This window comes from Thunnus albacares, chromosome 20 (assembly GCF_914725855.1).
Source record: "Thunnus albacares chromosome 20, fThuAlb1.1, whole genome shotgun sequence".
Lineage (NCBI taxonomy): Eukaryota > Metazoa > Chordata > Actinopteri > Scombriformes > Scombridae > Thunnus > Thunnus albacares.
The window spans coordinates 23,111,008-23,136,018 of NC_058125.1; the positions used below are offsets into that span (position 1 = coordinate 23,111,008).

The 25,011-nt window shown below is 37.8% G+C and overlaps 2 protein-coding genes across 2 annotated transcripts in view; both read left to right on the forward strand.

Annotated features, from left to right (window-relative positions):
- Positions 1-4,898: 4,898 nt before the first annotated feature.
- pdk2a (pyruvate dehydrogenase kinase 2a) lies at positions 4,899-12,762 on the forward strand. The gene is made up of 11 exons (XM_044338052.1): positions 4,899-5,101; positions 6,025-6,166; positions 6,677-6,748; positions 6,983-7,167; positions 8,395-8,484; positions 8,693-8,770; positions 9,181-9,257; positions 9,351-9,449; positions 10,553-10,663; positions 11,017-11,130; positions 11,314-12,762. Exons 1-11 carry the CDS (start codon positions 4,984-4,986, stop codon positions 11,455-11,457), a joined length of 1,230 nt encoding a protein of 409 aa, XP_044193987.1. The 5' UTR covers positions 4,899-4,983; the 3' UTR covers positions 11,458-12,762.
- A 10,792-nt stretch (positions 12,763-23,554) lies between these two features.
- Positions 23,555-25,011, forward strand: part of myo1d (myosin 1D) — a 111,288-nt gene continuing 109,831 nt past the window's right edge. Inside the window, exon 1 of the mRNA XM_044337466.1 lies at positions 23,555-24,440. Within this exon, the coding sequence (XP_044193401.1) occupies positions 24,346-24,440 (95 nt within the window). The 5' untranslated portion in view covers positions 23,555-24,345. The remainder of the gene's footprint in view (positions 24,441-25,011) is intronic.

Below are 25,011 nucleotides of genomic sequence, written 5' to 3' on the forward strand. Positions count from 1 at the left end.
TTCCCAGTAGGAGCTCCATCAGGCCTCCTGTGCTCTCTTTCAAAGGCCTGAAGGACGACATATTTAGATTTAAATGTGTCGTGCAACAAATCACAAGTTAAGGTATCCGAATCTTGACTATTACTGCAAGCGAAACATAAAAACAGATAGAAAAGACATTGATAGTGCTAGCATTTCGTCTTCATCAACTGGGTTTTTTCCATCACTGGTTTCAGTTGAATGAAGCTCAAAAGACCTTGAGCTGAAATCCTGTTAGAGCATTGATGTAGCTGATATAATACAACAACCACTAAACAGCCAAACAACTGACATTTGAAAACAAGGTGACGTATACTTGTTTTGATAAAGTCCAGTAGAAATATCTCATTATCTGCTGTGAGCTGGCGAAGCTGAAATGAGTTGTGTGTGGGGGGTTTTTTTTTGTGTGTGTGGTGCAGATTTTTCACAATAATATTACTTTCAGATTTTTATTTGATGTCTTTCCACATGCAGCTATAAAATGTGTAACGTTTTGACAGAAAGGGCAGGACAGGCCGGCTTTATAAGGACAATCCCGACTGTACAGACACAGCCGTCGCTTATGTAATGGGAGATTTGACCAGGACACTGTGTTCCCTGACAAAGGCATTTCTATTCAAAACCATGGGTGGCGAGCTTCCAGAGAATCATCCACCGAGTGTGAACTTCTGTCCATCAGGAGAGGAAATAAACAGATAATTGCCCAGATGTATTCTGGGTGGAAGAAGATGAGGATGGAGTCGGTTGGTACTCGCTACCTGAGTTCTTATGCGACTTATAAACTAACTCTTGGTTTATAAGCAGCTTCAAAATGGATCACAGCTTTAATGATAACATCATGAGTGAAAATGATTCCTGAATAAGCCTGTCACCCCTTTAATTTGAATTTTAAAAATCCCTATCCATGCCCAAGACCAGATGAGCTCAGATACTTTTTGGCCAGTAGAATTTCTTCTGGTTGTGTGGGAGCAGATCGGCCTCTTGTGTGTACTGTTATAAGTTAATAATATAACACTAAAGCTAACTGCATGGAGAAGCCTACCGTATGTCCACCGTTTCATCCAGACCGAGCAGCGTCACACTACACTAGCCATCTACATTTTGTGAAAATGACCTACGTTCACATTAAGATATACAAGTCCTTGAAAAGATCTCCATTCACACTAAAATGCCTGAACGATAGGAAGACGTGGCTAAAAGCTAAATTTATCCTTTGTCCTACTTTGGTTGGTAACAAACCTGTGATATCACAACCGGCATCTGGTAAAGGGACAGTTTGACTACCCTGTTGAGTCTCAGCTGGTTAAACCTTCTCATCAACACTTTTTTTCATGCATCTAAACTCATGATTTAGTTCACATTTACTAACTTTTTCTGTTTTTGTTGTTCAGACAGCTGAACAAGCATACAGTGATTTGATCGCAGCAGATGTTACCTGATATCTCCTTCAATGCTGCACTGACATGTCATTAAAAAAAACATTTTCTAACTGCAAAGTCTTCAGATAAAATGAATATAAATGCAGGTTAATGGCAACACCTGGAATGCATCATTTTTAATACCAAAAAGCCTCAGATATATGTCATTCATTTCCAAAACCTCTGTTTCCCCCCTACACAGAAAACATGAGATAAGTGTTTACACATTTATCCACTCTGAAGAATGTTTTTGAAAAAGCTTTTCCACTCTACGGTGTGAAAAACGCCTGCAAGATAACGCTTTTTGACATTCACACCAACAGTGAACACAGCTTTTTTCACAGGTCGATGCCTCTGGATGAAAGGGTTAAAATACAAGAGAGCAGTGGCAACTTTAATCTAAAAATACACATAAAAGAGAACACACTGTGAGAGATTATTGAGAATAGTGTCTTGTATTTAATCAGTTTGCATGCACTGACATGCAAATACACACATCAGTGATGCTGAAAATTAATCACTGTGGTGCACAAAGGTCACGAAAGTTTAATGATGATCAACAGTTCGGTAGAAGTTCTAATTTTAAATTCGATCCGGGCATGGAGCCGAATAGTAAACTCAGTTTTTAAATTCCATATTTCAATTTTATACTTTCTCTAACAGGAACATCTAATGAGGAGGTCACGTCTTCTGCCTGTTTTCATATCCATTTAATCTTTTTACTCAGCTGCAGCTCATTTAGTAGGCGATAAATAAATGGCATAATGTTTTCCCCACAAGATTAATCATCTTCTAGAGGCATTAATTTCCTAAAATCATTCTCATTTGAATTACAAATTCAAAGACAAAAAAAGAGATAACCCAGTTTAATTCATATGCGGTGGTGGAAAGTAACTAAGTACATTTACTCAAGTGTTAAGAACAATTTTGGGGACTTTGAGTATTTCCATTTTATGCAAATGAGACATTGGCTCACCCCTCACTGTAGATCAGTGGGACTCAATATTGAAGCGTTCAACATCTATGTACAAGTGTGTGAGATATAAAATTGTCCAAATGAAGGTCATACATAGGGCTTATATGACCGAAATGCTTCTGAATTGTTGTTGATGGGCCGATAAATCTTCAGGTCACCCACAACTTAGCATTAAACTCAAAACTTATAAGAGAAAGACTCAAAAAATACACTTGAAGCTGGTTCAATGTAAACAGGTTTACAGTGCATAAAGAGCAATACAAAGCAAACTGAGGCCTTTATCCCGGGATAAAGAAAAAACCTAATGCAAAATTATAAAACATCATATTTTAGACCTTTCACAACTTCTCCTGTTGTGGAGCTTATTTTCTAGACTCCACCTCATTTTTTAACCGTCATTAGTGACCTTGATGCTTTGGTAATGATCCGAGTATGATTCATCTTAGAAACAATGGTGTCTCAGACTTCTCTAAAATGTATCAGTTGTATCTGGTTCAGAAATAACACTGTCTCAGTATCTTCAACATTTCTCGAAATAAAAACGGGCCTAGCAGTCTTTAATCATCTTACACAGAGAACCAAAATATTACACTACTGATTGCCCTTCTGTCTAACTCCCCTGGGATCTGTCTCTTATTGACAGAAATGTTATCTTTGCACATTCACTGGCACATTCGTTTGATCATGGGATGGCAGTTTCCACCACATTGTGCTGGCATAGCTGTGGTAGGATTGGTAGACTCATGCACTTACTGTGGTTCTGTCCAATGGTAGAAAGATTCTGGACTCAGGTAATTGATGTTTTACAGGTGATTAATGAATATTCATATTCCTCAATGTCCTGTTGTATGCATATTGGGGAACAGAGTGGAAAATATACATGCAAGAACTACACAAAGTATTGTTGCACTAGCCTTTCTCTTTGTAAAGAGGACGATACTAATGAACTGGATAATTCATAAATCAGACTGCTATAATAAACATAACTGGCTGAAGGACTTCTTGGACTTATTATAAATGGACAGTGCAGCCTCAACCCTTAAAGACTATGATAATGTACTAGGTGCCCCATGGGCTCTCATTACAGTATACATGAATAATAGAATAATAACCTGACTCAGAAGTATGTATGCATCTGTATGCATGTGCCATATGACTGTGAATATGACCTGAGCTTATGTAAGATATAACCTATGGTCTTGACTGGAGTGATAACGTTAGTGATATGTTGGACGTGGCAGATTGGAGGTGACTGGAAAGCAACCTCAGCAATGTTAACCTGTACCAAGCAAAGTACTTAAGTACAGTTTGAGGTTCTTGTACTGCACTTGAGTATTTTCATGTGATGCTACTTTATACTTCTACTCTACTACATATCAGAGGGAAATATTGTACTTTCTACTCCACTACATTTATTTGACAGATTTAGTTACTTTTCAGATGAAGATTTGACACAATGGATAATATAACAAGCTTTTAAAATACAACACAGTGTTAAAGATGAAACCAGTGGTTTCCAACCTTTTTGGCTTTTAACGTCTTACAAAAAGCAGTGTGTAGTCGGGGTCACATTTCAGATGTCTATGAGTTGTTAACAGCTCCACCAAATAATGATTTTTCCCTCGAAACTTCTTGCTTTCATTTCAATAAATGTTCAAATGATCCAATATTTCACCAAAAATCAAAGATTGGAGAAAAAGTTCAAAAACTGAAAACAGATTTATGCATCAGAACTTTGTTTTTTCTTCTTTCCTCTCCCATTAATCATCTCACGACCCCTCAGATTTATCTGGTGACCCTTTGGAGGTGCCTGACCCCTAGGTTGGGAACCGGACTTAACTAGCTAACTGTTTATAAAGTAGTTGAAACTAGCTCCACCTCCAGCAGCTACAACAGTAACATGCTGCTCTAACACTGATGCCTCACTATTAATAATCTAATGATGTCATATATAATAATATATCAGTCAGAGGGACCAAACCACTACTTTTACTGCAATACTTTAACTACATCAAGCTCATAATACTTATGTACTTTTACTTAAGTAGGATTTTTTATGCAGGACTTTTACTTCTAATGGAGTATTTTTACATAGCTGTATTGGTACTTTTACTTAAGTAAAGGATCTGAATACTTCTTCCACCACTGATCACATGGCTGCAGAGTCTCCAGACATCAGAATGTATATATTCCTGGCTGCATCTCTGATATTCCTGGTAATGGACGGTAAAAATGGTTGTTAGCACCTCTAATTAGCATGTTTGTACATTTAGGTGGATGTTTGTTTGATGACTAATCAGTTAATCACCCTTTACATAATGAAAGGTGGAAAAAAAGATGCCCCTCTCTGAAGGAGATTCTAGACAGGCAGCACCTAAACATCACTAATCCCGCCCCCCGGAGATTTCTATTGGCCAGTCTGAAACGTAAATAAAAATCCCGTCCTCCTATTGGCTGGTTCGGGCTATTTTCTCACAGTGGCCTCCCTTGTTTTTAACAGCCTGCTAACAGGTTCAGGTTTGATCAGTTGGAGCATTGGACACACAAGAGCAGCGACCATCCACAGTAATAATGAAGTTCGTTAGGTTCATAATGAAAAATGCCGCTTTGGCAAGTGTGCCCAAACATATTGAGCATTTCTCTAAATTCTCTCCTTCGCCGCTCTCCATGAAGCAGTTTCTCGATTTCGGTGAGTATTGATCTCCGTTCAGATGGGTTATTTTTTTGATGTAACAAGCTAGCTACGTGGAAACTGACAGTTTTACCTGCTTGAATATGAACATAAATGTAAAAGGATGTAGTGACAAAACAGGCCGTGGCAATGCATATTTGTAGAATTATTATTTTGAATTGAACAGCTGCTCTGTGGAGGTTATGCTGAGGCTGCCTGCAGTAGCATAGAGCTCATAGTTAAGAGTATTGCGTCAGATCTGTAGGCTGCATACCATGAAGGAGAAAATGTTTTGCATACCAGTATTTACTAATGATTTGTAATAGAAGTCAATTCAACAGCTTGCAAATTATATATCATATCATGCAAATTGTGCAGAGGAAACATTCAACACAAGTGTTTGTTTGAAAGGGTTGTAACATCCATGCAGGCATTTAGATGGTTGAGAAAAATAAATATCAGGCTAAAAATAAGGCAAATATCCAGTTTATATTGTAAAAATATCATTATTATCGCCATTGGAGTTGAAACAAATTGTTATTTTCATTATCTGAGGATTATTCTTACCATTATTTGTGGGAATTGTGGTCTAAATGTCACAATCACAGTTTCCCTGAGTTCAAGATGATGTCTTCAAATATCTTGTTTTGTCTGACCAAAAGTCCAAAACTCAGTCCTCCAGGTTTATCAGTGTAGTAGGGCTGCAACTAATGATTATGCTCATTATCAATCAATTTCCTTCTTCTTTTAGTGAACTTTGTCTATGAAATTTCAGTTTGTTTTGACAAATCAATATAAGCCACAGATTCTCGCAATTCAGAAACTGGAAAACATTCTTTGGTGTTTTTGCCTTAAAAATGATTAATCAGGTCCTTTTCTGCACATTAGATAATCGATTAATCAACTAATAACTCTAGTTATTATTGTCTGTGTTGGTTTAGGTTCTATCAATGCCTGCGAGAAGACTTCCTTTGTGTTTTTGAGACAAGAACTCCCTGTTAGACTTTCAAACATCATGAAGGAAATCAACCTTTTGCCCGACAAACTGGTCACAACACCGTCTGTGCAAATGGTGCAGGGCTGGTAAGTTCAATGATATCATTTATTTACTCTGCTGTGACTGGGGTTTAATGGAAACGTTATCCCAAAACCAAGAACAAAACATTCAAATGTGTCTCTCTCAGCCTTTGTGGCCATTCATAAAACCACATTTGATGCCAGCTTGCACCCTCTGACCACTAACGAGTTCACAGTCACAGCTGTTGACTTGTTTATTGCAATGCTGTCGCACAGTTTTATTTCCCCGACGTCATGCTCGGAATCACAAAAGCACCCTTTGACCAAGTTGTACTCCTTCCAGCTAGCTGTGTGCAGCGGGGGAGTCTCTCAGCTCTGAACTTTGCCCTAGTTTCTCATCGCAAGTGTCACGTGACCTCGTTTCTGCTTTTCCTTCCTTTGTGAAAAATGCAATATGAGCAAAATATGCACGCCAAGACTAAAAGACAAGGTTTCTTCAGGCTTTCACTTATCTGTCGTCTTGCATTTAATAACATATGTTAATGTTGTGTGTGTGTTTATTTATGATTCTGTCAGGTACATCCAGAGTTTAATGGAAATCCTTGAATTTCTAGACAAGAATCCTGATGACCATAAAGTCCTGGGAGAGTAAGTGTCTAATTTTTTCTGGATAATCTCACATTCATTCAAAACCTTTGTCAGTTTTTATGTTTTGGAGAGACACAGCAGTCAAGACATCAGTCACTTACTATTATATTTAAATGAAGCCTCATTATTTTAGTGTGTTTATGTAGGAAAAGGAAGTTTAACTGGTGTTTTCATGTCCGTACGTACTATGTTTGTGTCCTTTTTTGAATGTGTGTTTATATCCTCCCTCCCCAGGTTTGTTGACGCCTTGGTTACCATCAGAAACAGACATAACGATGTAGTGCCAACCATGGCCCAGGGTATCATAGAATACAAAGAAGCCTTCCCCCAGGATCTGGTAACCAACCAGAACATCCAGTACTTTCTGGACCGCTTCTACATGAGCCGCATCTCTATCCGCATGCTCATCAACCAGCACAGTGAGTAACCTTCAGAACCTTCAGGGTGATCTTGAATGGACAGTTCTGTTTCTAAATTAACAATGGTTGTCGTTAGCTGACGTTCATTATTTATTGTGTAGATAATCTAGTCTGTAAGATTTAATCTTTTCCTGAATATTGTACCTACACATACAAATCTATTTGCTCCCTAAATTTGGAAAATTTCCAAGCTAAATTAAACATAAGACCATAGTTTTTATTGCTCCTGCATTGTGTCTGAGAAGAGTATTTTCAGACCAGGCGAGGTTACAATACAGTGCACACACATTATTATTTTCTTGGCAAGCACGGGGAAAAATACATCTCTGCGCTGAAATAATCCTTCAAAACATGTCGCCTCACAAATGTTATTGTCACATCCATTACAGATTTCTATGTGGGTTATTGCTGCTGGCCTGGAGAGCAATTTAAGTCACGTTAGACTGCACATCGTAGAATTTATACTTAGAAAATGTGACAGTTAGGAAGTGTTAAAAAAACATTCATTCAATTGGGGAATGTAAACAAATGTAGATAGTCGATGCTGATTTTGTTCAGCTATTATGAAGTTATCAATGTAATGACTAATATCTGATTTGGCTTAAAACAATACATGCAATGCATTCATTTTCTTTTTTCCTATTAGTTTATATGATCCTGAAACGTAGTGCTGAACAGACTCAAAGACTTTCGGATGATATTGTGTCTAATCAGAGTTGATAAAGTATCCCCAGTCATGTGGAACAAAGATTTTTGATGCATATCACCGTTGTGATAATGTAGTGTTTTAAAACTACGGCTGCATAGAGGGAAAGTTATTTTCTGTTATGAACATACAGCAAATTAGAAAATTTACTTTCTTGGCATCAGCTGAAATTTGCCTCGAGCACTGAGTATCAGAAAGTACCAAAAGTTGGCATCGAACGCTTTGTCAAATTCTTGGTTTTGTTATTCTTATACAACGACATAATGTTAACACAAAATTATACACTGATTCACTGGAAAATTAGGCTTATTTTGCTATACAGATTTTTTTTTTAAAGTAATTCAATGAGAGATTTTGAAAATAGTATAATGTTGGTATTCATACAAAAACTTGTATCATATTGGCTCTGATTTTTAAATGATACCCGGCCCTAATTATTGCTTAAATTTTTATTATCCATTCATTACAGATGACAGGCTGCTTTCTGATCATCTTAGTTTGACGTTTTTGTCTCTCTGCAGCTCTTATTTTCGATGGCGCCACCAACCCTATCCAGCCCAACCCCATTGGAAGCATCGACCCTCACTGTCAAGTCGGAGATGTAGTTCAGGGTAAATATGAAATGTTGGACGTTTGGAGACTTTGTTTTGGAAGAACTTTCTTTGCTTTTCTGGGCTAATTTTTATAACCCTTGTATTCTATTAATTAACCCTTTATACCCAACATTGCACAGTATTTTTTGGCTTACTCAAGGCATAGAGAGAGAAGTACTTATATTCTTTTTGCATGTAATCCATATCGCTTATTGTTCTCCTTTAGATGCCTTCCAGAGTGCCAAGATGCTGTGCGACCAGTACTATCTCTGCTCCCCTGATCTGATTGTACAAGAGAGGAACAGTAAGCTTATATTGATTTAATCTGACAGGTTAAATACAAACACAATTTCACTTTCAATGCCAGCGTGTCAAAGGGGCTGAAGTCCTCAGAAACTGTTAAGGAACGATAAATTAAACAATGGAAACCGAGTCCTTGTGTTTGTACATACAGTATGAGCACTTTCAGCCAGATGGACCTGAGGGGGGCCTCTAATTATAGCACTGAAGCTGAAGTAATGGCTAAGTGGACCCGGCTGACTGCATCAGACAATATTGACACATAGACTCTTTCCATTTTCCCCAATCGTGAAACAAGTGCAGAACAGAAAACTCGCCTTTTGATGGAAAACATCTACAAGTGGGCGAGGATAATGAATTATAAATGAAGTGGATGGAATTAAGAGGCACTCACACTTTGTTGTCTCTGTGCAGACAAGAAGAACAACCATCCAATAAGCATCGTGTACGTGCCCTCTCACCTTTATCACATGCTGTTTGAGCTCTTTAAGGTACGACATACCCTATAATTCTGAATCATATACAGATTAAACTCAAATAAAACTGAAAATGCTTTAAAAGACTATGTTACATCTTCCTTACAGAATGCTATGAGGGCTACCATCGAGACCCACGAGAGCAGCAACAATCTCCCTCCCATTCAAGTCATGGTGTCTCTTGGAGGAGAGGACATGTCGATTAAGGTGGGTTGCAAATTACAGCTTTTGGAAAAATCGCAGCGGTTATTTCAGTAAATGCTGAAAGAGTGACTCAGCGGTTGTCACCAAAACAGCGAGGTCCTTATGTGGTTTTGTTTTTGCATGTTGTGTTTGTGTCTGTGCAGGTTGCTCCCAGGAGTTCCCTCACATAATGTTCACATACTTAAAAATAGCAGCTTTAAAATTGCCTGTAGGAGCGAATGGGAACGTAGGTGTGTTTTTATGTTTGTAAGCCCTCGGTGAACCAGCACATGTCAAGCGTCGCACGAGTTTACTATTAAATAAATCCATTATACAGCCATTCATTCATTGCACACAAAATATTGTATGCCTTTGCTTTTAAAGCTGAAGGTATCGTCTTTTTTTTCCCCGCCATCGCCACCCGTATCTTCCTATAAACCGAGTTATGTAACAACTTCTCCCTCAATTAAGCACAGCGCCTTCTGGCAAGCAAAGCTACTAATCTCTGATAAGATAAACTAGATGAGAAGTGTGTGTGACTTAATACTGAGAGAGCCCTTTAAACCTACTCACGTCTTACCAAGGCAAGTCTTCTTCTTGTCACTTTCACACCTGAAATTTAAGACTTTAAGCTGCACTGATCAGAATCTGAGATGACAATGGATCAATGAGTCTTCAGTCTTCTCCTCAGCTCTACAGAGTATTTTAGCGTCTTTCAGCTAATTGTTTTGGTATTTACAGCCCTCAACTTTACTGTTTTTGTTCACTTTCAGCAGCAATTAGTTAGTTAGTATAGTTAAAATGACAAAAATAGCTGTTATTTTCCGTACATCTTTTATGTCTGAACTTGTGTCAGTGTGGTACTAGATTCCCCTTGTTATGTTTCCTCTAGTGTTTTTCCTCTACCGCACTCGGACAGGCCCTCTTCACCTTTATCACGACTATATGTGGAGTAAACAAACAGAAGCCCCGTTAGCTTCCACCCCTCAGTCGAGCTTAAGTGTTGACGACAGGCAGGCATCATCTCTACCTTTTTATGGCTCAGCAATGTTCGAGGACCTCACATCACCCTCTCTCTATGTCTCTCTCCTGACTGTACCACTCTATTTCTGCCCTCCTGACTGTAGGTGAGTGACAAGGGTGGCGGTGTCCCATTTCGTCGGATTGAAAACCTTTTCAGCTACATGTACTCCACTGCTCCCGCTCCCCAGATTGGACAGCACACACGACCTCCACTGGTAAGTAGAGATACAGGCGGTGAGATGGTGGGATTTCATTTATGCACTCCTATGTGTATTGACAAACAAATGGCAAAGGCAAAAAGTTAATTGCACCATATGTCATTTGGTTGCATTTCTGCACAGCCCACAAGAACCAAAATAAACGCTCATTAAAACTTTTATTTAGCCTCTGTTTGCTATTTAAAGACTGAAATCCTGGCATCCTTTTTTTTTTCTAAATGAGTGACCTACAATAAACAAAGCAAACTTGACAAAAGACCTGTTTGTTCCATGGAAGAGCGCTGCTGCTGCTTGCAGTGCGACAGAGAACAAAGCCTTCTTAAACCCTTGATCATCCTCTGTCTGTGCAGGCTGGCTTTGGCTACGGTCTGCCCATCTCTCGTCTCTACGCCAAGTACTTCCAGGGGGACCTGCAGCTCTACTCCATGGAGGGCTACGGCACAGATGCTGTAATCTACTTGAAGGTGAGCCAAACATTGTGATGATGCATGAGACTGTGACAAGACAACGAGAGTTTTGAAAGTCTGAGCCATATAACGGAGAGAGAGAAAATGCTTTATGACATGTTACCGAACTCTGCAGACCTGTGGAGCCAAGTGTGGCAGGCCATTTGTAATTATGTCTTTTCATCCCCCCCCCCTTCCCAGGCGCTGTCTACAGACTCCATTGAGAGGCTGCCAGTGTACAACAAAACTGCTCTGAAGAACTACAAAGTGAGCCTAGAGGCTGACGACTGGTGCATACCCAGTAAAGAGCCCCTGGATCTGCGCAACTATAAGGTGGCCAAGTGAAAATGTCCTCTAGGCCTGGTGCTTCGAGCCTACATAACATGAAGCCTCCAGAATATCTTTGTATTCCCATGTCATCATCTACCAAGGCAGACGGGCACCGAAGCTCTTACCACTGAGAATCATCTCCAGACCGGAGCAGACAAAGTGTCCTCTTACATTTCAGTTTTAGCAGTAGCATGTTGTTTTCATTCCCTGTTGTCTTTTTTGGGTTGTTAATAAGAAAATATACAAATAGAAAACAGCTACTAACAGAGAATACTCACCTCTGAGACCTTTGGACAGGTGGTTGAAATACACTTAGCTTCAGTTGGGAGTGTGTGTGTGTGTGTGGACAAGCAGCCCAGAGTCATGTGCAGGTAGGGAGACACAGAGGCAGCACCCGACATGTTATGGGTGTAAAAAAAAAAAATATGAGGGAATATGAGATGACAGGTGAAGAGTAACAGAGGAGGGTTTCAGTATTCCAGTTTAAGACATGCTATAATGTTATAGCAGATGTTTGAAAAAGGGAGATACGGAGGTATTCAGCAGAACAGGGGAGGACCTGTTGTTTGAACAATTGAAAGTGACCCAGAAATGTCACCCAGGCCTTACAGTAGCAACCTCACCCAAAGGATCATTTCATTAAAATACTTGAACTATTTAAAATGACGCCAGTAGTGCTCCTCGTTTGATTTTTATAGACTGTCGGATCTACAGATCTGAACAAATGTAGGACTTTGAAGTTGAGTGGTTTTGTCTGCATGGATGTTTGTTCAGGTTTTTGAAATTTCAGCCTTAAAAATGTTACCACAGTATTTACAGTATTGACTGATAAGATACAGTGTTATCTTTAATATCAGTTTTCTGGACCAGGCTGAATGTAATCTGCTCTTTTCTGTGCATTCATTTGCATAAATTATAAAGATAAAGAGTCCTGAAATTACAGTATCATAGGGCCCAAGTTCTATCTGATATACCGCAGCCGGCAAAGTATCTGTCTGGCTTGTTTGGTGAGTTCAGTGGAGGCCGGTGTTATTATTAAACCACAAGAAGGCAGTGCATGTCATGTTTGAGTTCTCTACCGGTTTGTGATCCATTAAGGTAAGGCCAGTCTCACATCATTTATTATACTGTGCCATATGAAGAAAAAAAATGTCCATTGGGTCCATGTGTTAAAAAAATGAACATTTTCTTTTGTAAATTGATCTTTAATCATACAGTATGTGAAAGGTTATTTTTATAGCTACAGTTTTTGTGACTGAAATGACTGTAAATACTGTAAATACAATCCAAATAATAAATTAGAACAAGTTCAGTACAAAATGCTCCTCCTGTGTTGTTTTATCCTGCGTCCTGTGTGTGTAAGACTAGATAGTTGATTAGGTGATTGATTATATTTGCCAGTTGAGGATCCCTGTAGTGTTGTTTTCTCTTCAGTTTGGATAGCAGATGAGTGGGACAAAAAAGGGAAATGATGAGAGAAGTAAACAAAGTGTGGAGAGCTTTTGCATCAGTGTTAAAGGATCTATTCTTAAACTGGTGATGAGATTAAGTTCAGCAACTCAACCCTGCAGCCATTCCATCACCAGACCCTCAAACAAACAAACAAAAAAAAATCTTTACTGCGTACATGACCACACAGTCAGATTTATGTCTGCAAAAGTTTCCACTCCACTGGTGTTTGTCTGCCTGTGGGTACAGAGAGTTGTGCCAGAAAAGGAAAAATATTTATGATAGTAAAAGTAGATCACACTGTCGTATGACGCTTGCCTTATTTTGGCCCAGAGCCTAGTAAGTCAGCGTCAACTTGAGCTTGTTTGAGATCATGGGGCACGTGAGACTCATGCAGCCAAAGGGTAATAGCCTAAAGGTAGTTCTAATAATAGCTGGCTCCTGTTGGCGTTTTATGTCACATCATTTCCATACATGAAAAGAAAGAGGCAGCTTACAATTTACATGTTAGTAATGTTAGTTTTTCTTCATAAATTTCCTAGACTGTACATTTAAAAGGGATTTGAGGTTGAAATTTTATAAAACAAAGCATGATAAATTCATAAAATACAGTGTTGTTCTAGATTAAATTTCACAACAGTTCAAACCCAGATTACACAAAATACAGTATACCACTCAGCACTCCTCACATACGTTTTGGTCTGTTGCACATTGACAAAGTACAAGTCAGAAATTTGTAGTTGGTGCTCTCAAGTGTTTTGTAAAGCCTGAGCTAAACTTGCAGAATCTATGTACAGAGAAGTCTTACAACAATCTCTGATGCTTGAGTCAATCACAGCCAACAGACTAATTGCAATGGACCAGAAAATCCTCCCTGCCCCCATGTCTCCGAACTGGGATGGCTGAAATTTTGGGCTGTTCTTGCCCATCTGGACAACTCTGAGGTTAGAACAAAAATGATTCAACCTGGCTTTTATAAACAAATTGTCTGGCACTGTATATTCACTGGGGACCTTTTGCAAGTGTGTGTGTGTGTGTGTGTGTGTGTGGTGGAATATAATTAGTCGATTTTCTTTAATGACTGTTCATTGGAAAAACTGTACATAAAGGAACTTAAATTACCTTCACCTCAACCAGCTACATTAATATACTGCTAACAATAAATCAGTAATATCTATAATTAACCAATAATATATATATATATAGCATAACATTCTGAAAGGTGCCATTGAGTACTTTTAGTTTTGTACTTAAGCACCTTTTGCAATGCTACATATATTCTTCAAGTAAAATTTAAATATAATTTAGTATTTTCTTCTCTGTGGTTTTGCTTTTTAAAGTAAAGTAAAGTTTCTGAATACTTCTTCCACTATTATTGTGTGCTGTGACCTGAAATACTTAAAAATGATGTGATATATCAAAACGATCAACACAAGAAAAAGATATCCGGCTTGAATTTAGAGCTGCAAGGTCTCCGTTTTCTTCTTTAAATAAAAATTAAACAATTTTAATGCATTGTTTACAGGAAGGTTTCTTTGAACACGCTGGTCTTACATTTAATCTGGTACATGTTCTTTCTAGGGATGCCCATCTGTTTTTGTCGATGAATGAAAGATCCTGCAGGTGGCAGATGTCAAGCAAGGCTCATTTTACAGTCAGTCTCATGTTTATATGTGCCAACAGGCCAACAGCAGCTGATAAGCTAAATATGGCCAATGACGATGTTTACGCTCAGGCCACGGCAACCACATCGAAGTGTGGAAAGAATCCCACTGTGCCCTTGTCCTTATCTCATACTAACAAAAGGCTGATAAACTCTCCATAGCAACAAGAACAACTGCTACAGCACAGTGACACACGCAAACATCCAATATCTGCATGTCAGTGTGTTCTTACCAATAATCTCTTTTGTAAATAAGGTGTGCAAATAGAAACGGAACAAATGGAGGAAAATCAAGTCAAATCATTCAGATAGTCACTCCCGACTAAGCGTACTTGTACCCCAGGGGATATATATGCATCCTACTGGCACTTGTCAGGGGGTACGTGGAAAGATTGTGGAGCTCAACGAATAAAAAACAAAAACTACAATTTGAATAAAAAAGATATATCCAATTGAGCAAGCTGTTGCACCTGAACACCATGTATTATTGGGATAGAAAGTGCATTAAAACTTGTTAGTGAGATAGCAGAGAAGTTGAAATAGTGCTAAGTGTCATGTATGGTTAACTAGATAGCTAATAGTTCAGTAGTTGAAATAGTATAGCTAAAAGAAATTAATGCATATAGCTAAAAGCTTGAAATAGTTAGCTACAGGTAATGGAAAAACTGTTAGAATAGAGTGCTAAAAAAACGGTTAAACTAATGGATATATTGTTGAAATAGTTAGCTAAAAGTAATGGATAAACAGCAATGGATATATTGTTGAAATAGTTTTAATCCATAAAGAGCTGAAATAGTTAGCTAAAAGTAATGGATAAACAGTTGAAATAGTTAGCTAAAAGTAATGGATAAACAGTTGAAATAGTTAGCTAAAAGTAATGGATATACTGTTTAAATAGTTAGCTAAAAGTAATGGCTATGTTGTCGAATAGTTTTAATGGATAAACAGTTGGAATAGTTTACTAAAAGTAATTGATATATTGTAATGGATATATGGAAGTAATGAAAAAACATTTGAAATACTTAACTAAATGGATAAATGGGTGAACAATTACATGGAGAAATGTTTAATTAGCTAAAAGTAACGTATAGGCTACATGGTTGAAATGTCCTGCTTGTGCCACTCGAAGTAGTGGAACAAATGCAAATTTGACAAAAGTGGCCGTAACATTGACAGTTAATTTCTATGAAAAAATACTGTAACAATGTCTACTTTGATATAATTGATAGTATAACATTAACACATTTAGAATATAATGGTGTCAGTGAGATCATCTGTCTGACAAAAAAGGTTGGAACCACTAAAGACAACAAATAATAAATGTACGCTGATGGATGAGGATAAACAACCTGGCTCAGCTCAGTCAAATCATACAGTGACCTATGGCCTGGTGCCCTGAAATAGATCACAACATCACAACTGCCAAACATCCAAGCCTGCATGTGTGAAAGTGTCATGTCAACATAATAGCTGTCAACAGAGGCCATGCTGCTATGACATGTAGCTTCATGAAGAACGTGTTGTGATTTCAGCAAAAGTTAGGTAGTTGGAGCGCTCTGGTTGCTTTCACATACCATTTTTTTTTTTGTGAATGCCTTCATGTGTAGCAAGTGTCTGAATATGTTGTAATGCAGCAATTTTCCTCTACTTTAATTTCTGCCAGTCTTTCTGTCATGACAACCCCACCGAAGTGCTGAAACATTTCCTTTTCAACTAAAGGAAACTATGAGATTGTTATACTGATGAGGTAATGGTGCTCAAATTGGATTGCCGCTGTTACCCCCTTGTGGTCTGTTTGGTAGAAACATCCTGGATGAATTAGTTGAACAGATAGTAAGCAGCATAAGTGCTTACTATTAAAACTCAAACGAGCAGAATTTATTCAACTGAGGAAAATGAGGATGTGGATTTGAAATGTACTGTTTGTTACTGCTCTTATCAAACATGACTGACATTTGCAGCGTATATTCAGCCTATTAAATCTATGATGTTATACATTCTGATCTCAGAGATCACGGAGACACTCATTAAAAGAAAATATAGCCTAGTCTCTTCAGCAAAATCACAGTTTTGCTTTCCTGGAAAATCATTTTGAGGTCATCTAAATGATATCTTAAACACCTTTCTCCAATTTAATTGACATTAAACAGCAAATTTTACATCGATTTCAACGCTGTTTGAAGGTATACAGTTTGTCATAGAAGTACAATATAGTCTAACAATAATACAAGTGTAGATAGTATATGTTTTAATGATATATTTAACAAAACTGCAGTTACTCTGCTCTGCTTTTAAAGTATCACAATTCTCTGCTGACCATACAACCTGAAAAGGTGCCAACACAGTTTTAATTTCATGCCCACATTTGTTATTTAACATTTGTGCTTTACTGTCATCTACTAATGAGTATATAAGGTCATAAACATTCAGAGTTGTAAATATGGTAATAATGTTAATATTTGACTAACAATGTTGATATTTAATTCTTCTTTTAAAACACACATGACCTCTGTTGTCTGGCGATCTGATCTTTGTCAGAACAGCAAGCTGAATACATAGTTCAAGGTACATTTACTTCTAGTATACTCTGTCTTTGTATCACAGATGTTACTGGTAATGTCTGCTGTTAAATTTAGCTTTTTTGCCACTTTTTTCCCCAAGTGTTTCAAATGATTAATATGCCTGAAACTAAATGAACCCAATCAACACCTGTGAAGAAGCATTACAAGTGTTATAAATTGTGCAGATCATCGGAATATTTTGTCTCAGGACAGTGAAAATATTAAATTCTTTGCTGAGATAATTCAAATTATATGCCCAGTTTCAGCATATGATAATAATTCTACAAATCTTTAATCACTGCAAGTTCCTCCAAAATCACAGATATCCAACAGTGATTCCATGTGATTATTCAGTGAGTGAGTGAGAAATGATATAAATGTCATTTTTTACATAACTATTGTGCAACTGTCCCCAGATGGTTGTCTTAGTCGTGGCTGTGTTCGTAACGTTGTCATCCTGTGCAGTTGGCTGCCTGGGGAACACATATTCTGTGAGTATGAGCTTTGTTCACTGATGTTACAAAGCTACAAGGCAGATGGAGCATAAAAGTCATACATTATGCAACAAAAGTTCTTCATTTTCCCAGATGTTTAGCAGAGAAAGAAACTGCGCTGAGCTTCAGTCACTCTGAACTTGTAAAGAGAATAGAACATTACATTATATTAAAATCAATAACTTACAAAGAAGTGTGACAAACTCAAGTTGTTGACATGTTATTCCAGTTTTTTTCTCGACTTAGCTGAAGATGTGCAACTTGCTGCTGTGTTTAAGGTTGATATGATGTACTGCACATGTTACCTGTAACTAGAGATGAGACAATTAGTTGATAAATCAATAAGTGAATCAACAGAAAATCAACTACTTTGAACATTTTAGTCATTTTTAAGGAATAATACTAAATAGAAATTCACCTTATGTGACTGGAAACTGAATATCTTTGTGTTTAGGACTGTTGGTCAGACAAAGTGAGACATTTGAAGACATAACTTTGGAACTTTGGATTTTGGAAATATGTAACTTAGAGAGACCAAAAGTCCCCCAGCGCAAACCCTGAGCCTTAATGAAATCACAAAAATGTCAAATTAATTAATTGTTCATTCTTTGAATTTACACTGCCATGCAAAGTGGACAATACTAAATCATTTTAAATTCAAGTTAGTTGAACTTCTTTAGTTTTTTTTTTACCTAAAAGCAGATAAATTACAAGTTATTTAGTTTAAGAAAACTCCTCCTAATGTCATTAACCCACCCCAAAATTCCAGAAATACTTCAGTCTGGTCTTTGTGTATTTTGGACATGAGCTCGAGCATCTGAATCACTCATAATTATGTTAATCCTCAACTATTATGAATCTGCAAGAATTTACTTGCTTTCAAATGACGCTACAACATGTCAATCAGTATGTACAAATTGTTCACCATGCTGTGTTGTGGGAGATGGAGAGTCTAAGGTGTGAACAAACAACACTTCAGCAGCAGCAGGATGCTCTGCCTCAGGTAACCTGTTAATAATTTCCCCCACAATGTCTCCATACTGCACAGAATCAGCTACTGAATGTGTCAGTTTCTCCATTCACAGATGCACATAACAAGAACCATCAGAGAAACGCACAGATGAAAGCCAGTCAGTTGATAAAATAACATTCTTTATATAAAATAGAATGATTTACAACATTCATTCTCAATTCTTTATGTGATGCAAACCGCTGTGCTCTGTAGACCTGATTTTGGGCAAAGTTTGAGTCTAAACTGGTGCAAAATCTCATTTGTCAAGCTGAACAAACGTCCTCCTTATGGTACAAATGATTAGTAGGAAAGCAAACTCCATCCCCCCCAGTTCTACCACGCAGTCCTGGATCAGGCCTAGTACAAGATGTGTGACTGCCACAGCAAAGGTAACTAGATTTTCTGTATTTAGTCTTTACTTTTATGATGATGGTAATTTCTCATTTTCTTTTTTTGTTTATAACCAAAGGCTGGTGCTGCCTTTTCTACAACGGTAAGAGTCTGCTGATGCCTGAGAGGTGTGTGCCTTTGAACAAATGTGACACCCACTCCCCCCTGTGGCTGGCAGGGCCTCATTTGAAGAGAAGGGAGGGCATCGTGACCCTCAAGATCCACGGCCACTGACGAGGAACTGCCACGCTTTCCGATTGATCCCCATCCAGGTCAAGAAGTGTCTCAGCAACTTCTATGTCTATAAGTTCACACAGCTGTCACCCTGTTATTTGGCTTACTGTGCAGGTATTAAATCAGGATTGTCTAATTTCCAAAAAATGTGTACATGTTTGGAAAAATATTGCTGCCATGAATTAATTAACCACTTTAAACTGCAGATGATTGTGTTAGTCTAACAGTGGGTGTCTTTTGAAATGGTGCAAACCTGTTTTTGGCATGAAGGACAAGGGCTTCAGACGGTAAAAACAGGATGTTCTCTTTGACTGCGAAGTTATGTAACTGTACTAACTTTAAAGTAGAGCCAGATTTGAACACACAATACATTGAGTTATTTTGTTTTCACTGCCTTAATTAACTGTCAGTGAAAGTTATGTTACATAAAATGTGCTCTCTCTACGAAGCCACTAAATCTTATATGTGAATTGCCAAGCTTTTGGTTTCAAACAATGAAAAAATTTAATGAAACTGAAATGACATTTATCGTTTAAAAAGAGAGTATAAATAAGAGAACCTAACCTAACATAACCTCCCTTTCCTTCAAGTATGAAAAGGTCTTTTTTCTCTCCTTTGGACAGAGCAAGACCAGCTGTTACTTTCCCCCCTTTTCTGTCTTTTTAAGCAAAGCTAACCGTCTCCTGGCTGTAGTTTCATATTTATCACAGATATGAGAGTGGCTACTCTGTTATCTAACTCTCTGCAAGAAAGCATATTTTCCAAAATTTGGAACTATTCCTTTAAGTTTCTTTTGGTTAAAGCTGATTTGTGTTTGTTTTCAGTAAAATGATCTGTAGTAATCATCCTGAACAAGTGCCAAAATAATGCAGTAACACTTTATATTTTGGATAATAATATCCTCCCTTTTTCCAGAGTCTTCCAGAAAAATACGCTTCTTTGCTTCCTACCCTGGCCAGCTCTCAGGTGAAGTGAACAGAATCAAGTACAGCAAGGTGCTGATGAAAGTGGGCCGAGCCTTCAACAGGAGGACCAGTATGTTCAGGGCTCCAGTCAAAGGAGTCCACCAGTTCTTCTCAAACAGCAAACACCAGCCTCTACTTACTTAATCACTTAATTACTTACTTACCTCCCTCCCTACCTACCTACCTACCTACCTACCTGGTTGCTGACTTAATTACTTACTTACCTACGTACCTATCCACCTACCTACTAACTTACTTACCTACTTACTTTCTTACTTACTTACTTACCTACCTACCTACCTACCTACCTGGTTACTGACTTAATTACTTACTTACCTACCTACCTATCCACCTACCTACTTACTTACCTACTTCCTTTCTTACTTACTTACCTACCTACCTACCTGTTTACTTACTTACTTACTTACTTACCTACCTACCTACCTGTTTACTTACTTACTTACTTACTTACTTACTTACCTACCTACCTACCTGTTTACTTACTTACTTACTTACCTACCTACCTACCTACCTACCTACCTACCTACCTACCTACCTACCTACCTACCTGTTTACTTACTTACTAACTTACCTACCTACCTACCTACCTACCTGGTTACTGATTTACTTACTTACTTACTTACTTACTTACTTACTTACTTACCTACCTACCTACCTGTTTACTTACTTACTTACTTACTTACCTACCTACCTACCTGTTTACTTACTTACTTACTTACCTACCTACCTACCTGTTTACTTACTTACTTACTTACTTACCTACCTACCTACCTACCTACCTGTTTACTTACTTACTTACCTACCTACCTGTTTACTTACTTACTTACTTACCTACCTACCTACCTGTTTACTTACTTACTTACTTACTTAGCTACCTACCTACCTGTTTACTTACTTACTTACTTACCTACCTACCTACCTGCCTACTACTCACTAACTTACTTACTTACCTACATACTTACTTTCTTACTCCCTTATCTACCTACCTACCTACCCACTTACTTACTTACTTACTTAATTAATTACTTACCTATCTGAAGGATAGGCTTACAGTTTTCCAAGTCGGTCTTAAAACAACAGTAAACACTGAAACAGTTTTTTCTTGCTACAATCATCATTTCTCTTCATACGGATTCCTTCCCAATATGCTTTCTATGTTATGGGGGGTGGGAGACAAAATTTACAGCCCTCATTTTGTGTAGAAATGTATTTAAAAGTTTACCAGAAGCTGATATGAGGTTTCAGCAGTCTGAGTTAGTCTTTTTAGAACAAAACTTCTTTTTGTTACCATCCCTCCACTGCAGCTCAACAGGAAAACACTGTCCAGGGAAACAAAAAGAGGGAAGTTTGTACTAAAAAGACTGTAACTTCAGAAGGTATCCATCTGACTAATTCAGACAGCTGAAGCCTCATACAAAATTCATAAACTTTTGAATACATTTTTGCACAAAATGAGGGCTGTGGATTTTGCCCCCAATCATAAAAGAACATTATGAAAGGATCTTTTAATGGCCAGTATAAACAGGAGGAATGATTACAGAAAGAAAAACATATTTTAATCATTATATGGCTATCCTGACTTCTGCTTTAAGAAAGACTTGAAAAATTGTAACCAATCCTTTAAAGTATCAAAAGAATGAATGATCCCTGCAAGTGTTATATCAACATATATCATATTATTGGATTATTATTAAAAATGCATATGGAGTAAGAAGCATTTTAATACTGTTGTTGGTTAAGGCAGCGCTGGTTATAAGTATTTGATATACTTCTGGGGACATATCTACAAAGTCTTATTTTACCATTAGGGGTCCTCCTAAGTGGCACTAAAAGTTCCTGATAAAAAAGTTCTCCTCTTAAGATCAATTCACAAAGCTGCCGAGAGTAAGTGATGTATGATTCTGACAGACGGTGGTTATATTATAAGTTCATCACCACCTGTGAGAGAAAACTCAGTTGCATGCTTATAGTTTATCATTTATTTTTATGTTAATCGTTTATTAATTATCATTTGTCTATATATTAATTTAATTAGATGTACTTTCATATATGATTGGTCACTGTAAATGTAGGCCAACTCTTAGCATAATGTGTATTGTGATCATCATATTCCTTCAGAGAAACAGTGGTTCTTTGTTGATGGATATATCACATGTATGTGTGTTAATACTATGGCCTTTGTTTATGTGAAGACGGTTCAGAGTCTGATGATGTGTTATTATTACGTTGTCAGGATGTTGTGTTGTCATAGCGACAAAGAATTCTATAAGTTTAACTCATCCGATGATGTGATGACTGATCAATGGATAAGTGCCTCTTTTGTCTAGTTTCTTATAAAAATTGCTCCCTTGTGTCCCATCTGTGAGATGCTGGAAGAATCCTGTAATCTACATTTTGTACAATATAGTCATTCTTTTAACAACCTGCAAGTGTTTGTGTGCTTTGTTTAAGTTTCAGAAGAAGTTTTGTACAACTTCTTTTTCTGGTGGAGAACTGTGTAAACTGTTGTTTCTGGTGTTATTCAATTGTTTTAATATTTTGTTACATTGATTGAATCCTTAATCCTGCCATCAAGATATACTTTACAAAGTTCATTATTGGTGAGTTTTTCCAAAATCCTGATGTAAAGAGGCACATTACCTGCACCTTGTGAGCAGGTCATAATGACTTAAGAGTCCTCTTTAACTTCTCTCAGACTTAGGAGCTACTTTTAGTGTTAAAATGCTTTGTGAATTAGTCTTAGACCAAAAACCAAAATTATTTTCATTATAGAAAAATCTAGATATAGAATTGATTAGTTGTTTGGTCCATAAAATATCTATCTATGTAATATATGGTGAAAAATATCGATCACTGTTTCCAAAAGCCCAAGATGACATCCTCAAATGTCTTGTTTTGTCTTGACCAACAGTCCACAACCCAAAAATGTTGAGTTTACTGTCATATAAGACCAAAGAAACCAGAAAATATACACATTTGAGGAGTTGGAATCAGAGAATTTTTCTTTAAAAAATGACTGAAAATGATGAACAAAATAGTTGGCGATTAATCGATTAGGAAAATCGTTGCAGCTGTAGGCTTTTAGACTTAAGGTGTTTTGTGAATATGGCCCCTATTTATCCAAGTCTACCTAGAAAATGCATTTGCCTCATTTATACACAAGGTGGCGCACTTGCATCAGTGTACTCCTGGTGAATAACCGGCAGGCTTTGTATTTAACAACAACCTCCTTGAGAAGGAGTTTTCGAGCTGGAGGCCTCATTCAGCAACAACACGAGTAAATCAAAGATAATGATGTGTTTTAGACCTGCGTGTTCACTTGATGATAGTTCAGAGTCATTATGTAGATTTGAGAACGCTACAGCTTCTGAAGAATCCCTCTCAATAAACACAACTGCAATTTACATTCATATCCCATTGAGAAAATTATGAAGGGCTGGAATTTTTCCTTTTATGGTAACAGAGGGCACCATAAATGTCAGGCCAAAAACATTATGGTTTTCCTCCGAGTGTTTTACAACTTAGAGGTGGCCTCGTCATCGCTGGAATATGTATCAGGAGCAGTGGAGCAGTGGTCTTCAGACATTTTTGTAATGCTTTTTAACTTAGAGACAGGACCAGTCTGACCAACACCTCTTAACAGTGGTGGGGGGCGGTGCTTGCAGAGGCAGCTACAATCCTATTGGTGGAGAGTCGGTCTGGACGACAGGAGAGAAACACCAGGAAAAACGGTCGGAGCTGGCTCACGATGTAACGGGACAAGGATACATTTCTGCCTGAAGGAGAAACTTTGTATGGACATGAAGATATTTTGGGATAATTTCCTTTTTCTAACAGAAAAGACGCTTAAGGGAATTTAAAACAGAGATAACATTACTTTTACTGTTTATATAAGGGTTTTGTTTTTTTACTTGCGACTTTAATTAAACATGAGTAAAAATACAATTTAGCACCAGAATGAAAATGCGTATTGACTACACAGCTGTCCATTAGAGGAGGTGCTCAGCAAAGCCCGCCAATGTTCACCTTCTGTCGGCACTTCAAAACAAGTTGTTAAAAAAAGAAAAAAAAAACAACATTTCCTCGCGCTTGAAGAAGAACCAGGTAAAAAAGGATGGCAGAACACGAGAGCCTGGAGTATGGAAAAGCAGATTTTGTGCTTTTGGACAACGTGTCTATGGAAGAATTCATGGCTAACCTAAAACTCAGGTAAGTCTGCCTGCAGCGACCGCGGCCATTCACCTTTTGTAAAAACCACTGAGGCACCTTTAAGCACTCAAGCTCCAGAGAATAGACGGTGAAAAAGCTTATATAGAGTTAATTTAGTGTGCTTATATCACCATTTTAAGCCAGAAATATGTCGTAAAAACACTCTTGCTGTCAGCTCAACAGGTGCTACAAGCTCATTCACAGTGTTTCTTCTTGTTGGCGATATATTGTTCAGTATTGTTCACCACTTAAGGAGTATGAATGAACAGAACTTGCCAAACAACCCAGCATGTTATCTATGCAAATACTGTCACCGCACCTGTGTTTGAATTTTGACTCCCACGTGTTAAAATCTCTGTGTGTGTTTCGATCAGTTCTTTGATGCAGTGCAACAATAAGTCATTGTGTGTTGTTGTTGTTGGAGGGGGGCTGCATTCCTTTCCATTCCGTCCTCGTATCAAACCGGTAATACCACATAAACTATGCTGTGTGTGTGACTCCACCCAAAGCGGCACGGATTCTCGTGCAGGGGCCCGGTTTCTATCAGCTGTGTTGTCAGTGGCTCAGTGTC

Excerpts from the sequence above, each read along its gene's own strand:
- pdk2a (XM_044338052.1), top strand. The coding sequence starts at position 4,984 with ATGAAGTTCGTTAGGTTCATAATGAAAAATGCCGCTTTGGCAAGTGTG. Across the intron at positions 8,771-9,180 it reads GATTGTACAAGAGAGGAACA|ACAAGAAGAACAACCATCCA; the intron begins GTAAGCTTATAT and ends GTCTCTGTGCAG. Across the intron at positions 11,131-11,313 it reads ATGCTGTAATCTACTTGAAG|GCGCTGTCTACAGACTCCAT; the intron begins GTGAGCCAAACA and ends CCCCCTTCCCAG.